Here is a 17,093-nt window from a genome sequence, read left to right as displayed (position 1 = left end):
CTAGAAGTTTGGGGATTTTAACTTTTTAAAATTGGAATTACTGGATTATATTTTATTCTCCAGATTTGTATTTTAGTGTATCTAATGGCAGAACATGAACTATGTGATATTTAAAGGCACCCGATCTTGATATTTTATTTTCTAATGATTAGTTAGAGAAAAAAATGGTAGATAATAGACATCCAATTTCCTTAAAAAATCCCCCTAGTACTTAAATTAAATTCCATACTCCTTTACTTCAGAAAAATGAGTTTCATCAAGAAGTCTTCAACTGAAGTAACCTGATGATAGGAAATGCTTCAATTTGAGGGACAGTCAGAGACTACAAACTCTAAGATTTCAAGTTCAAAGATGGCTTGAACTTAGAACTACCATATGTATCTTTTTATTTCTAGATTTTCAACACTACTGGATCCCCAATTTATTCCTCAGATGTAAAACAATATTTATCTACTTTTAAGGGAAATAGGTGTTTGTTTACTTTAGGTAAAATACATAAAATAATTATATTATTTTCTTTAAAACAGAGAAAAAATGTTACAATTTTAAAGAACATTTAGCATATGATAAATGATTTACTTTACATGTGAAATATATTTAATAAGTCCAAAAAGAAGAACTATTCACTCCTTCGTTTCACAGTGAACAAAGTGTATTCAACGTGTAAGGTTCCACAGTTAGTAACTTCACAGGTCAGGATTTAATAGAGTCTAAGACTCTTGGGTTATTTTAAGCTTGGCCATATGGGTAGGTTATAGTGAATTTAGAAAACCCACAGTGAAATAACTAGGTATACAGAATTATGAGGTAGGTGATTCAGAAAGATCTTAGGGTATACTGGGTCATACTGAAGAAGAAAGTAACATGAAGAAAGATTGCTGATATGACCCAGGAAAGTCCCTATGTCACTTACAAGTGGAGTATGTTCTGCTTACTGTAGTCATCCAGGAAACCAAGCTGTCTGAGCTTTCATCACACTGTGCTGCACACACCACGGAAGCAGGAAGGAAGAGCAGTAGTCTGGATTTTAGCCTATTAGTGACATGCTGTGAAGTTTGAAGACTGTGACAGGTAAATCAGGCCAGTGCTGTTGATCACACAATACGAAAAGGACCAGTATACCATCCAGACTGCTCTAGGGGGTGAATATGGATTAGGAACCATGCTAGCAATATATTCAGTGTGTTCATTCAAGTGTGATATTAAAATACACTGCTAATGGAACAGTAGTAACTAGCACAGGCTGAGTACAAGTGCAAGTACTCGTATATAAGTGACTTCACAATAGCATAGTTTGCTTATGCAGACCAGGGCCTCTCACATGTTTCACTCATTGATAATCAGTCACTAGATGGTCCATAAGTGCTGGACATGGAACATTAGTAATTGCAAGGTGCTTATTTTCACATGACAAAGCAGGTGACACTACAGGAGGATTAAGTTATTTCCAGAATGTTTTCAAGAAAATGTAATTTAACTCATACCCTGAAGAATGAATGTAACTTTTTCAAAATTTAACTAGCTTAACTTATGGGACATATGGGGAGCGGGGAACCAGGAAAGGGGAAAGCATTTGAAATGTAAACAAAGAATTTAGAAAATAAAATTAAAAAAAATAGAAACTCCTCTTTTACTTACCCTGATATTTTGTTGCTCATTTTCCTACTTTACTTAATAACTCATTGATACTAATTAGAGATGAGACTATGGAAAAAAAGGAAATTAATGCCTATTGGAAATACTACTTGGTAGTAATTTGTAAGTAAAGAGATAATTGAAACTACTTGTTCTTCTTTACTTATTTTATTGTCAAGATTAATAAATTTTTTCAGTTTAAAAATACTTTCTTAAAGTAAGAAATAACATGTGTTTTGTTCTTATATTTCTTTCCAACGCTGTCCAAAATGAGTTCTAATTTGGAAACATTTATATTTGACTTAATCTTCCTATATTTAATTGTTGTCAGGAGCGGGTTGAAAGCTACTCTCAGGTAAACATCTATTCAAAGAGCCCCGAGGACTGTGGATGCCAGGCTTGCGGGCTGCATCGCCACTGTAAATTCTCAGTGCATCTCTCGGGAAACTTATACAACAACAGGACAATGGAAAGAGATGACTTCATGTTAGATGACAAGCAGGTATGTTTTACAAATTTCTCTCTTTGCTGCTTAGAAAATTATTACTTCATAGCTTGTCCTCCTCATAGTTCTCACAAATAGAGAAAACACTGCAAAGAAAAGAATACAAGGAAATATGATATATTTGATTTTTTTCTTTTTTTTTGTATGCCACTGATATTAAATAGAGGGTCTTAGCTTGCTAAGCAAACACACACCCCTAGTCCCCAGAGTACAATTTTTGAAGGTGAAAAATGCGTCTGATATAGCATATTCACCCTCTAATTCAGTGAGATGAAATCAGCGCATATTCTTAATCTCTGTAAGTCTTATTATAGGAAGGGTGTGGTAAGGACAGTTACTTGAGCAAGAGAGGAACAAGGCTGCCTTTGATGTTCAAAGAAGAATATGACCTAGGTCAAAACCTTGCATCAGGTAGCACTCAAATTAGTTTATAGGTAAATAATTGAGGATGCCTGTTTATCCTACAGTGAGAGAATTCAGAGAGCATTGCACTTCAATTTAGACAATATCTGGTTTGTCAGTGTCTAGAGCTATTATTTACCTGATTAAGATGCTGTTAATTTGAGCATAGAAAAATAATTTCAAGAATAAGTAATTGTTAGGCATGGTGGTACACACCTTTAATTCCAATACTCAGGAGGCAGAAAGGAGCAGGCATAAGGTTCCTGCTCTACAGAGCTAGTTCTAGGACAGTCAGGGCTACACAGAGAAACTGCAGCTCAAACAAACAAGAAATAAAACAAATTTTTTTAAATAGTTAATAGATAAGAATGGGTCAGTATAATGTGAATTTATAAAAAATATAGAATTTGCTTGTGGTTTTTAATCTTACCTTGTAAGAAGGGTACCTTTGTAAATACATAGAGAACTTCCTCTAGTGACACTGCATATCTTTGTAGGATGTATATTTTGGATGAGATAGAGACCCAAAATTATTGCTAAATCTTCCATTATTAAAGTGGAGGAAATATGGCTGATTGGAAACTATGATTCATGAGCACTATTGGGCAACAGTTGACCAGATATCTCTAAGCAATATAAGAAAGATTGGAAAGCTCATTTAGACATTTCAGTCTTAGGGTTGGAGTTAAATACTTAAGAAAATGTTCACTCTCAACTTAAGAACATACAAGTAAAGCTACTTAATATTCACATTCATATCTTATAAATTACCAACATATTTTTAAGTCAATTGTTAAAAGACAGTATGACCAACAGAGTTTAGAAGTTTATGAAAACTAAGATTTCTGAAGGAAGAAGGGTCTGGTATATTTTTAATAAAATATAGGTGACTACACAGCTAGACTCACTATAGCCTCTATAACTTTACCCTATAAATATCAACTCAAAAAAGCAAATGGCATGATCGCAACATTCACTGAAGCATCATTAGTAAGGAGTGGGGTACAAAATGGTGGAAACACTCCATTTAAGACATTAGAATAGTGACATGAGAGTCTGCTACAGAAGAATGAGTGGCAGGACATAGTGTCATTCAGATAATTTTCTTACTAATAGTTATTATGGCTGTTTGGAAATGATGTGAGGTGAAATAAATTGTCTTCAGTACATTTTATTTTTAAAAATAAAATTATTTTATTCTAATTAACTTACGAATAAACACAACACAGGACCAATTTAAGGAAACCAGTAAGACACGTTTTGCTGTTGTAGTTGTTGTTTTGGCATAGAATTCAATGGTTTCCATTAGACATAACCAGAGTTCATCACTGTCATGATACCTGGGGCCTCACTAATCAATCAACTGTGATGATTTGCAGACTTCAGTTTACATTTTTGTAGTCATTTTTTATATATAAAAAAAGCACTGTGTGGATTCAGTATATGCCTCTTTAAGTCTTGATTAGTGTTTCTAAAAGGATGGAGTTATTTTGAAAGTGACAAATGTATCAAGTCATTAAAATGAGTCAGAGTTCTATTTATCTTCCCTACAATCTAAGCACCAGTATTTAAACAATGCATATTTGTCCAATAATTTTGCAAGCACTTAAATTTTATTTGAAGAAAGAACTATTTCCTCAGACTGTGCTTCGCACTTCACATACCTGCAACTCCAGCTTGCCTTTATGTTCAAGTCTTTCAGTAAAGACAGTCTGTTTGTGGGGGTATAGAGGGGAGAAAAAGAAGGAGTCATTTACTAAAGTTATTTTCTATCCTATTGAACCACTGTGTCCATGCCTACACAGAAAATAAAACATGGATGTATTTCTATTCTGAGGCTTAAAGAGACCACACCTCTACACATTGCCCTTGGGTTATTTGGAAAGCAATGTCTCTACTTTTTGATTGTGCCTATAGTTATATAAAATGAAAGCCTGGGATTAACTAGGTTCTTTTTGAGAGGGCAGTACAATACCAATTGTTGATAATTTTCTTTTGCCTGACTTGCCAGAGATTATCTTATTTGAAAGAAAGGATATGTTTAGACGGAAGATGGATTTGTCAGTTCACAAAATGAGTAGTTTAGTTTTAGCAGTGTTATGTTGGATAAGAGGCCTTGGGCCACAGAAACATTCCCTACTTGAAGGAAAAAAGCAAGTTTCTATCAAACTCATGACACCCCTTCCCAAAGCTATAGAAGCAGAAACAGTTGCCAGAGTGGGAGGAAAGGGTAGTTGGGTGATGGGGCACAGGCTAGATCGACTGTCTGTTGTGCAGGGAACGTTAGGATAACAGTTCTTATGAGTGAGTCGTCACCCGTGCTGGGTAGGCGTTCAGTTTTGTACTTGCCTTTGACTCATCTGGGCTCTTGTCTGTAGCTCCAGGAAACCCTTCTGTGTTAGATTTAGGTAACGTGGTTTTTTTATGCTGTTTCTGAGTGCTCCATCTCAGGGGAATAAATGTTTGTTTATGTCTATTCAGAAGAAGTCACAGGACATGATGAAATGTCCAAATGTTTTACCTAAGCATATATCAAACCCAGCCACTGCCCAGCCATCATTATACCTTTAGAGTCCTTTTGGACAGTGTACTCCTGCCCTGTTACTTTTCTACACATCATCATTATCTCTGTATTCCTTTGTATTGTGGCTTCTTAAAAATGTGGCATAGGTGACTTTTAAAAATGATTTAGCTTATACTAAACTTGTGTGTGCACTTGGGCAAAGAGACCAATTCTTAAATTAAAAAGGCATTTTTGTCCTCAGGTTCTTTAATGATATGATCATGTTGTGATGTTTGGAGCCGATTCTAGTATATTTTCAATAAAGTGTGAAAAATATGAATTAAGATATATTTAATTTTATTAGTAGAGTGGTGCTGACTTCCATTTTAGTTGTATAATAAAACATAATCATCAAAACATGACAGAGAAATGGTCTGGTTGACTGATTTCACAGATGTGAATCATAGAGTCTTAGATGTCCACGTATAATCAAAGCACACAATAAAATGTTAATATGTCTAATTCATATACAACACATGCATACACACGTGTAATATGCATATACACAAAGAACCTTTTTACTTTTTTGTTTGGAAATTGTTCAGTAAACAACTACCAACACTTAACACTGGTGTAAAAGTGTTCCACTTTTAGTTCTTGTTCATATTTGCAAATTTATCATAATCTGGGCATTTAAAACATAGGACATGTCTGCATGCCATACTCTGTATATCATCTCTTGCTTTTCTGCGTCTCCATCTTAATGCCTTCCAAGCAGTTTCACTCTTTATTCCCAAATTCAGATAACTTGATTCTGGGCTACAAGAACCACTGACAGAGGTTGGGGTGGTGGCTCAGTCAGTAGAAGAGGGAAAGTATGAGGGCTGGAATTTAACCTCCAGCATCCACAAGTAATGAATAAAAACAAATAATTAAGTCAAACAAACCTGGCAAGCTTCACCTAGTTAGGAAGCTCCAGGCTAATGAGATTATTCTGCCTCAAATAAAAAAGGAGTAGTGGAACCAGAGGCACCTGGCGCATGCACTAATGCAAACACACACACACACACACACACACACACACACACACACACCTACACACACCACCACCACCACCACCACCACCAACAACAACAACAACAACAGCGAGGCTTGATCACTTTCCTGTCTGTGTTGGTTTAGATGACTCTCCCTCCTTGCTGAGACATCTTCGTAGCAACCTGAATGCTCACTTGGTAGCATCCTGAGAGTTTTATAATCATTCATCTTTTTCCTAAGGCACTAAGCTCCCTAATATAGACAGGTAAATGGTCACTATTCCTCTATCCATGAGCCCAATACTGGAAGCATAGTGATGTACAGGTTCTGTTGACTAATTGTATATGAAAAGATAAAGGGATGATTTGTATAAATGTTTATTCAAGTTAAAATAACATGCTTTAGATTCTACCACTAAAGGAAATCTGAAAATCATATATATATATATATATATATATATATATATATGTATAACTTTATTTGAAATAATAACACTTATTTCTCAATGTAGGTATATATTGTTGGCAGAATTTGTGCTGAACGCACCAGAATTTATCATAACCTAAAGCATTTTAAATTCAAACTATACCAGGACGTTTGCTCCCTTGCAACAGCAGAAGAAGTTGGAGATGAACAGGTTAAAGATACAGTAAACAGAGTCTTCAGTAATTCACAAAACAGTGGCTGGATTAGAGAGGTAAGGTTGTAGACTGCCTTGGTCTGCAGTCTGAAGGCTTACAAGTGGCTGTTCTTATGTTTTCTCTTCTGCTGCCTATTCCCGCCATCTTTGTCACTGTTCTGTTCTCAGTAGCGGCTCTGATGTTCCATAAATTCTCTCACCCCATTCTGTAGGTTATATTGAACAGTAATACTGACAAAAGGTCTCTGTTCTTTGCCTTTTATGTGTGTAAGCCTTACTTGTATATTAAGTCAGTTTTCCTGTTCCTGTGATAAAATACCATGACAGCAGTATCTTAAGAGAAAGGGGGTTATTCTGGCTTACAGGTATGTACTAGTCTAACCTAGTGAGGAAGAACTTGAGGCAGCAGGTAATCTTTCAAAATCAAAAAGCAAAGAGAGATTAATTCTTCTGCTCAGCTAGTTTTCTCTTTATGCAATCCAGGACCCAAGTGGAGAAAACCACACCACCTACTTTTAGGGTGGCTCTTCTACCATTATTAGCCTAGGTTATCCCTCAAAGGCAATCCTGGAGACTTGTCTCTTAGATAATTCTAGGTCCTGTCAAACTGGGGAACAATATCAACTATTATATTTCAGGATGCTTTTCATGTGTGGTGTAGGGTGCAGGTTGGGGTGGGGCAATGCACAGGACTCACCTTTGCTTCCCTGCTTTCTTCTTTAGTCTCTTTGGTCTAAGACTAAAGAAGCATCTGCTGTGAGTCTGAGGAAGGAGTCTTATCACCCATCCTAATATAGGTACATTCTCTTCTTGAGGACCTGGGGCTGAGTGGTTGGCACTGTGACTAGAGATGGAAGGGCGCACTGAGACTTCAAGCTGTGGAACCTGCTTTGACTTCCCTGTACCTTGATAGTCACTGAATTTGATGTCAGAAATAAAGTGGGCATTCTGAAGAGTCCAGTGGAACCATAAGACCTCCTGGCAGCTCAGAATCTCTGCTTTACTCACAGAGCCCTGGGAATTAGGTTGTAGAAAGAATCCTCATGACAGTAGCTTTCTAAAAGAAGGTTTAGCCCTGCAGATACACAAGAAAGAGCAAATAGAAATTACTCAGGAAATTTGGATCAATGATGTATTTCATCCTGCAAAGAAAACAAACAGAAGAATCTGACTTGATATCTTTTGTCTGGGTTATAGAATAGGGAATTTGTAAAGAGCAAAGGTGAGGCAAGAGAACATAGCAAATAAACTTTTATGAGCAAAGAGTGAGGGAGCAGCAGCACAGGCCCATCTCAGGGCCTATCATGTTCATTAGAGGGGCTTCTACAAAGAAGAGCATCACAGTTTCTCTCCCTTTGGACAGTTATTCTTCTACCTCAACCCACCATCCAGTGACCTTGCCTCTCTCTCCTTTCACTCTCTGTGGATTCTCACATTTTGCTCTGCTTTTTCTACTACACAAGCTCTTCTCAGCCCATCTGCATTTTCCACTGGCTTTTGGGAAAGACATGGCTAGTAACCCTGACTTCATTTTCTGAAACATTGAATTTAGGTGTGTTTTTGAGATGCCTTTAAGAGATACCAACTCAATCGTGGAATTAGAAAACCTATTGGCATACCACATGTATAAATATGTTCCTTTCTCCATTTCTGTAGTACCTGAAATTGAACCTTATGCTTTGTGGATGCTAGAAAGTTCTGTACTACTCAGGTATAGCTCCAGTCTGTACATTGTGGGTGTACTATATGTAAGAATTACACAGGTTTATATGTGGAGAACTTTCAACTTCTCTCAGGGAAATATTACAGAGCAAGTATTTCCATGTATTTTAGAGTATCCTTAACAAAGTTTGGGATCATTAATGGAATATGTAAAACATTCGTAAGGAAAGGAAGTAAAATTATGTTCTCTTAGTTAGGTTTCTATTACTATGCTAAAGCACTACGACCACAAGCATCTAGGGGAGAAATTGCTTACTTCAGCTTACGGTTCTAAGGTTACACTCAGCACTGAGGCGAGTCAGAGCAGAAACGTGGAAGAAGGAATGGAAGCAGAGGCTATGATGGAAGCCTGCTTACTGGCTTACTCTCTCTGTTGCTCAGCCTGCTCCCTTACACCATGCAGGAACTCCTGCCCGGGAACACAACCCTCTGTGAGCTGGGTCTGCAGCATTATGAGGCAATGAAAATGCTCTGTAAACTTGCCTGCAGGTTGGTCTCATGGAAGCATTTTCTCAACGCAGAGTCCCTTTCCCCAAATGGCATAAAACTAACCAACAGAATCAGTCCCTTGTCAGCTTGACACACAAATGCGCAACTATTAAAATGAACTTTTCTTTCTTATTTACCCCCAAAATTACATGATAATATTAATATCCAAATTCCAACTTTTAAGAATTCCATAGTCTTTAAAAATTCAAACACTGAAAGTTCGGTTTTCCTAAATATCTTCTTTCTCTAAAGTATCAAAGTTTTTTTTTTTTTTAACTCCAGTCTCTTAACTGTAGGCTCCTGTAAAATCAAAAATAAGTTGCATAGTATTTTAGTTAGGGTTTTACTGCTGTGATACCATGACCAAGGAATCTCTTATAAGGACAACATTTATTTGGGGTTGGCTTACAGGTTCAGAGTCCATTATCATCAAGGTGGGAGCATGGCAGCATCCAGGTAGGCATGGTGCAGGAGGAGCTGAGAGTTACATCTTCATCTGAAGGCCACTAGGAGAAGATTGGCTTCCAGGCAGCTAGAACAAGGGTCTTAAAGCCCATGCCCACCATGACATACTTCCTCCAAAAACACCAAACCTACTCCAAAAAGGCCACACCTCCAAATAGTGCCACTCCCTGGCCTAAGGTTATTCAAATAACCACACATACGTCTTAACTCCAAGAGAGAAGAACCAGCGTATATCAAACCAAAGCAAAACCAAAGTCTATCAGTGTGCAGCTTATTGTCCAACTCTTGGGACTCATGATCTTCTGGGCTCCAAAGGGCTTAATCAGTCATCCACACTATGCACAGCTTGTCTCTTACACTCTGGCCACCTCTACTCTAGACTTGATTCTCCCCTTGGTGGTTATGCCATGGTATTGTTACCTCTGAAACGCCGGGGAATCTTCAGTAACAGGGGTGTACCTTTGCCCATAGACTCTCCTAGGCTCTGCAGGGACTTTTTACTCTGCCACATGGTGCCAAGCCTCATCTTCTCTCCATCCTCTCCTTTTACCTTGGGGCTTGTACTGCAGGTGAGGCTGAACTTTCACCAGTAGTCTTTTACAGTACAAAGCCTCAGCTGTGGCTTTGCTCTGCATTGCTGTCAACATTCTAGTCTCCTACATGTGTGTTACATGACCCATTCATGTGTTCAAAACCAGTACCATCTCTATGACTCGGACACATTAGCAAGTGTGGCTGCCAGCAAAAGGTATCCCCTTGGTCCCTTTGGACCAATCTTCTGTGTTCTGACCCAGAGCAAACACTTCCTACAAGACTGCACCTCAATGATGCTGGTCTCAATCACAGTTCTTCAGCCCAGCTGACCAGTATCCATTGGCCCAGCGACTGAACGTTTCACTTCAGAGGATCAGAGCTCTTGATAATCACAGCTGATTCCTTAGCCCCAGCTGAGCAGAACCACGGATTCTTAATTCAGAATATTTAATGGCCCTGACAGAGTCTTTAAGGGACGTGTGAGCTTTCTTCTAAAACGTCACAGCCCAGGCCTTCATCATCTGCATCACTGTTAGCATTCATCCACTTTCCTGCAGAACAGCCCACTGACCTCTGAGCACTCAGCAGCTTTCCGAGCCCAGAGTTCAAATACCAGAATAATCTAAAAAATACCACCGAAATACCCAAGCCTCACAGAAATTTCTGTCTCAGCTGCTGCTTATTGCTGTGATGAATAGATTACTTAAAGCAGCTTGGAGAGAAATGGGTTTAGTTCCTCCTCCAAGTCCGCCACAGTCCGTCACTGAGGAAAGCGAGGGCATGAACTCCAGGAAGAAGCTGATGCAGAGGGCATGGAGGAGCACTGATGGCCAGTTTGCTCGTCATGGTCTGCCTAATCTGCTTTCTTACTCCATTCAGGACACCTGCCCAGAGGTAAGCTGGGCCCTCCATATCACTCTTTACTTTTAAACAATGCACTACAGAATTGCACACAGACAGATTTTTATGGGAGCGTTTTCTCAGGAATTGGGAATTCCTGTTTCAGATGAGTCCTGCTTCTGCCAAGATGACAGAAAACTAACCTCACATTCTCCATCAAGAGTAACATTTAGTGTTAGATGTTAAAGGAGCAAGGAGCACTTTTTCACAAAAAGGCAGCAAAGAGCTTCATTTTGTCTTGAATTTTCAGCTTTTTGCAAAATATTTTAACTTAATAGTCTTCCTCTTAGAGTACCTGGGATGTCTGTGCTTGCATGCCCATCTCAGGGACTCTGGCTGTTTCCATGTCCCAGGATGTCACATTGTCCTCTTGTCTTGCACGGCTGTTACTCTCAGGCTTCCTGCTTCTGTTTGTCACTCTGCTCCTTTACCTGTCCCTTCTCTTCTAAGCATTTTTCTTCAATCCTTTTAGGATCTCTCACTTTGCTTGGCCAAAGACTAAAAACCTGATAAATAAACTTCATTCTTGTTTGAGCTCCTGCTTGTTGTGCTAGAATCTTCTTCTTTCAGTCCAATAGTCAAAGGCCACCAAGTTAACTTTACTATAAGGAAAGAGCACACAAGAGGGAAAACATAATTAAACCCAAATCCAGGAATATACATGCCACTCTAAAAGACTCTGATTGCCTAACAATCCTCTTTCATTAGGAAGAAAATACACATGATGATGGGCTTTCCTGGGAGTAGGCAATAAGATTTGGGGGATTTGTTGATAAAAAATATGGGTACCAGGAAGAGAAGATAGTAAATCAGAGAGCTAGGGCTCAGTAGGAAAAGTGCTTTGCCACACAAGTATGAGAACCTGAATTTGATCCCCACCCCACCATAGAAAACAGGCACAGTGTCATATGCCTTCTGGGAAAGCAGAGACAGGAGGATCCCTGGGGTTTGCTGGCCATACAAATATGTGAGCACCACATTCAATCAGAAACCTTGTCTGGAAAAGCAGGATAGACAGCAGCTAAGGTCGATATCCCAGATCAACCTCTGGTATACAGAGACAGACAGACAGACAGACAGACAGAGAGACATGCGTGTGTGCGCACGTGCACACACACATACACACACACACACACACACACAGGTGTGTACCTGTATACATACACAGAAGTATTGATTCTGTTTTACAGTTGTATTTAAAATAATTTACAATGTATTACATAAATAAGAACTTCAAATTATAATGAGATAGTTCATTTAGCTGGTTGGTGATGTGTGCATGCCTTTATTTCTAGCACTTGGGAGGCAGAGACAGGCAGATCTCTATGAATTCCAGGATATCCTGCTCAACAGAGTAAGTTCCAGGATAGCCAGAGATACAGAGAGAAACCCTGTCTTGAAGAAATGTGTGTGTGTGTGTGTATCTATATATATGTATTTGTGCATATATATATATGTATATATCCTTTTTGATATCTTTTGATACACACACACACACACACAACTCTCTACCTATGTTAGAATCATCTAGAAACTTGTGAAAAAAAATAATGGTTCCTGGCTTTACCAAGACCAATTGTATGAAACGCCTTGTTGAGGGTATTAAATATCTAACACTTTAAAAATCAACCAATTCTTAAATAAATTAAAGATGGAGGACCACAGCTTAAAGGTTCCTGTTGAATTGGATTCTGTGCTCAGGGTCTCTATGCTCCCTCTGCAGATCATTTCTTTTTTGTTGATCTCTTTATATCCTCTGGGTAGAGAATGCCAGACTTAAAGAAATCTATTTTCCCCTACCTCATTTCTATAATCTGGAATGTTCTTGTCATAATGCAGATCTGATACTATGAGAGAGCTCTTCGTTATTAATGTAAGACCCAGACTTCCCAAAGGCTCTGATGAGCTGTGTCTTCAGGCAGAGGAGATGGCAGAGTAGTCCTAATGACCTTTCTTCCTTTCCTCTATTTCACTTTTCCTTTTGTGGTTTTCATTTTTTTTTCTCAGAACAGCTGTCACCCCACCCCTGCCATTTAAAACTTAAAACAGCATCCTATAAAGGTTAAAAGCATGCATTTAAATATTTGCCCTGATGCTGACTAACAGTGGGATGTGAAAGCAAGCTACTTGATCTCTCCAAGTCTGTTGCTCCTCTGTAAAATAGGGATGAAACAATACTTAGGGCTTCAATCATATGAATGATGGGATGTTGTAGGGCCTGGAATTACAAAGTCAAAGGCTACCACTAGCTGGTGTCTGTAATATAAGCAAGCAAAGGTGTTATATGCTTCTATCAGTATACTGATGCACATTTTAATTTTCCAAAACACATTTTATAAATAATGGAGTATAAAAATTTAAAGCGAAAATAAGCCAGAAACAGTCAATCTTTTAAGGTATCAGTTGCAGATCATAAAGAATTTTATTTGCATATACTAAAACCAAGAGAACTAACTCTGAGTGGGCTATGCTAACAGACCATTTTCTGTCTTGTTCTCTTCTTCCTTCTTTCTTGACGATGTGTTGCAATCACAGATCTCGAGGTTATGAAAATGGCCTTTGTGGCCTTGCCTAGAACGAAAATACAGTATTCATTCATATTGCCTCCATGAATCCTTGTCATTACAGAATTCAGGCCTTTGAGATCTTCTCTCAGAGTTCATAAACCAGATCAGGAAACCATTAAATAATTTAATGTCCTCAACTGATATAAATACTTGGACTCTGTGTCTAAATGTGAACTCATGTATCATCGCTGCTCCCTAATCTGCCTCTGAGAGGCCTGCCTGCCATTATTCCTATACTCATTCACCTTGAAATTTCCAGGACACCTTTAACGTATCTCTTAACATACACTACTCTATGCTTCTCCTCCGTTGCCATTGCTGCCCCACAGGCTTGAGTGCTCATTGCCTAATTTGTCACCACAGATTCAGAACTCACTGCCAGACCGCTATAAAATAGCTAACCAACTTTCTGATCATAGATTTCAAATAAGGTCAGTCCCTTGCTCCCAAATCTTTGACAGCATCATAGTGCCTGTCAAATCTTTGCTCAATCTATAACTTAGTGTCTCATAGTTTTTATTCTTTGACCTCAATTTCTCTGTTCCAGTCCTCTCTTTCTCTCAGAAGACATAAGATTATTATCAAGTCCTATGCTCCTCATGGTACTGTTGGATGAACTTTTAACTTCCTGGGCTTGGGGGGGGGTCACTTTACCACTAATGTTGCCTATCAAATATTTTTGTCTAAAACAACTTAAATGTCACATTTTCCAGGTCTCCTCAACTAGCTATGGTTTTCCTTCTGACCCTCACAGCAGTGGTGCTGGTTGCTGTGAGTGTCTCAGCTGAGAGATGGGCAAAGTGTCTTTTAAACATTCTACCTTCTCCAGTCAATAGTAGGAAATTGTTCACATACATACTTATCTATTCCACAAATATCTGTTGGATCAACTAGTGATTATATTTATGCTATGGTTTTCAATTATAACTTCTAAGAGGTATGAAATTAATAATGCTACTATTTGATTTCTTTCCAATGCTCTGTGAGTTAGAAATGCTTCTATTTATAGTTAAGTGATTTTTGTTCCCAATTACCATAGGACATACGTTTCAGTAGTTACAAAGGTTGCCATATTTGTTGTTGTGACTAAAATGACTATTTTCTCTCTTGTATATGCAGAAATATGATCAACTGCAGCACTATCTCAATTCTGCAGATTATTTTCAAGATGAGAAGTTTGAATTATAGCATGCTTCCTTCAGAGAAGATTTTATAAATTTCTGTAAATGTGAAGATTATGAATTTTGTTTCTCTGTGTTATGTATCATTGGTTGTATATTCTATGTATGTCTTTGTGGCAAACTATCTTGTGTATATGCTCATCTGATTTTCGTGAAATGCCACTCTGAAGCCTAGTAACAGTTTCATAGATTTACATGGAGAACATCAGTTTTGTGGTTCAAAAGTCCCCCCGTGTATTTTCATCATGTGGTGATGCTTTCCTCACACATAGTTAGCAGGTGAATGTGCTATCGTGTCCTATCAGTTCAGTAGAAATAGGCTGCGTTACAGTATATTTGGACTGACCCGAAGATGGCTCAGACAGTGTAGTACTTGCCTTATGAACACAAGGACCTGAGTTCAGTCCCCCAAACCATACTTAAAACAAAAGCCAGACATGATGGAATGTACTCATAATCCCCACACTGGGAGGCAAAGATGAAGCAGTTCCCTGAGACTTGTTGGCCAGACATGCAGCCTACTCATCAGTGAGAGACCCTGTCTCAAAAACCAAGACTGTGTGGTGCTCGTAAATGACACCCAAGGCTATCCTCTGAGCTCATCATGCATACAGGCGCAAATGTTCATGTGCCCACACATTTGTACAGCCACACGTGTACCCTCACATCCACAGTATATCTGCATGTGTATATACATACATATTGAGACTCATACCTATATGTATGTATTATTCTTGTACCCCTTGGCAATATTAAGTAATCTTCGGAAATAAATGTCTAGTTAATGTTTCCTCAATCAGTGAGTCATGGAAGAAGCTTCAGACTACCATGCATTCAATATCCTAGCCTCAGAATGAGACCACAGTTTGTCTATTCCAGGCTAGAAATGTTTCCTTCTGCTAAACTTTCCCTAATGAAGAGAGGGATCATCCCAGGGTCTTTCAATTCTCATGTTCAGAAAGAACTTCTTGATATATATTTTTTAATTCTGTATAATGTTCTTTCTTGTTTCTGTACAATTTTATCTGCAGTATATTAAAGATTAAAATGTAGTATGATTTTTAACCATAACTTTCTCTATGCGTGTGTGTATATATGTATGTATATGTTTTAATATGAAGATCTTGCAGGCAAGTTCAACCAAAAATACTTTGAAGGCTTATTTTTGTGCCTCCATTACTTTGCACATCCTAATTTTTCCATAATGCAATAAAGTAAATGGTTTCAGAGTCTAAGTGTGTATTCTGTATCTTTAATTCTGAAATATGAGGCCTGTTCTGTGACATTTTATTTGTTTTTTTTTTCTGGAAGTATTGGTTGAATTTAGCTGGCTTCATGTATTGTGTGATTCATGACATGTGTCTCCATGTATATATGAGTGATATAAGACTACATTTTATCAAGTCCTTACATGGAGATGAGTTTGTATCTTCTGCAGTACATTTCTATAATTATTACTATTGGTTTTTCAAGCTAGTAAGTGAAAGAGAAAGAGGGAGGAAGGAAGAAGGAAAAGGAAAGAAGGAAGGAAGGAAAGAAAGAAAGAAAGAAAGAAAGAAAGAAAGAAAGAAAGAAAGAAAGAAAGAAAGAAAGAAAGAAAGAAAGAAAGAAAGAAAAAGAAAGGAAGGAAGGAAAGGAAGGAAGGAAGAAAGAAAGAAAGAAAGAAAGAAAGAAAGAAAGAAAGAAAGAAAGAAAGAAAGAAAGAAAGAAAGAAAGAAAGAAAAGAAAAAGGAAGGAAGGAAGGAAGGAAGGAAGGAAGGAAGAAAGAAAGAAAGAGAAGAAAGAAAGAGAAAAAGAAATTAAGAAAGAAAGAAAAAGAAAGAAAGAAAAAGAAAAAGAAAGAAAAGAAAAGGAAAAGAAAAAAGAAAAGAAAAAGGAAGGAAGGAAGGAAGGAAGGAAGGAAGGAAGGAAGGAAGGAAGGAAGGAAGGAAGGAAGGAAGGAAGAAAAGAAAAACAACAGCAGGAGATGCAAGGATGCTGAGGTGAGGGTGAAGCAGACATTTCTGTCACATGCCTACTGCTGTTCAGAGTTCCTTGACACATGGAGAACCACTCCCTAACACACTTCCAGAAACCAAAAATGAAGCCAGGTCCAAAAGGTAAAGATGAAAGGGAAGCAAAGCAGTATCGGAAGAGAACTGATGGGGTGTGGGGAGGGTGTGAGGAGTGGGGTGACTTGTGGAAAAGAAGGCAGAGGAAAAAGGAAGACAGGATCCCTAAAGTATGTCTAGTGACCTGCAAGAAATAATTCTTTCATGAATAGTTGGGTGTATTAACTGAATTTCCTGACCTGTCTGTTCTCGTGTTCAGGTATTTTGTGCCCAATACTCATTCTTTGGCTAGGATTGGACCTGCTTAGACTCCAGAAGAGCATTGGGCAGTGATGTATCCCTTGAGTTAGGCCTGCTTGTAGTGCCCCTCACTCAACATTAAACAGCAATCCCTGCACTTAAGAGAACCTGGGTCTGGAGAGTCCTGGTCTCATCCTTTTTTTTATGATTATCGGCTTTTT

At 38.2% G+C, this 17,093-nt stretch overlaps 1 protein-coding gene across 8 annotated transcripts in view; it reads left to right on the top strand.

The window, feature by feature from the left end:
* Nucleotides 1-15,816, top strand: part of Ccdc82 (coiled-coil domain containing 82) — a 37,803-nt gene extending 21,987 nt beyond the window's left edge. For 6 of the 8 annotated variants that reach the window (XM_052189134.1, XM_052189133.1, XM_052189130.1 and 3 more), the window contains 3 exons: nt 1,967-2,137; nt 6,595-6,780; nt 14,520-15,816. In XM_052189134.1, the coding sequence (XP_052045094.1) occupies nt 1,967-2,137; nt 6,595-6,780; nt 14,520-14,588 (426 nt within the window). In that variant the 3' untranslated portion in view covers nt 14,589-15,816. Of the gene's footprint in view, nt 1-940; nt 1,072-1,966; nt 2,138-6,594; nt 6,781-14,519 lie in introns of those variants that run through there. The other 2 variants (XM_052189136.1, XM_052189137.1) reach the window with 2 other exon arrangements.
* The last annotated feature ends 1,277 nt before the right edge of the window (nt 15,817-17,093 follow it).

The sequence above is a fragment of the Apodemus sylvaticus genome, chromosome 7 (genome assembly GCF_947179515.1).
Source record: "Apodemus sylvaticus chromosome 7, mApoSyl1.1, whole genome shotgun sequence".
NCBI classification, from domain to species: Eukaryota; Metazoa; Chordata; class Mammalia; order Rodentia; family Muridae; genus Apodemus; species Apodemus sylvaticus.
Note: the sequence above shows the minus strand (reverse complement) of the source record. Positions and strands in the feature narration are given on the sequence as shown.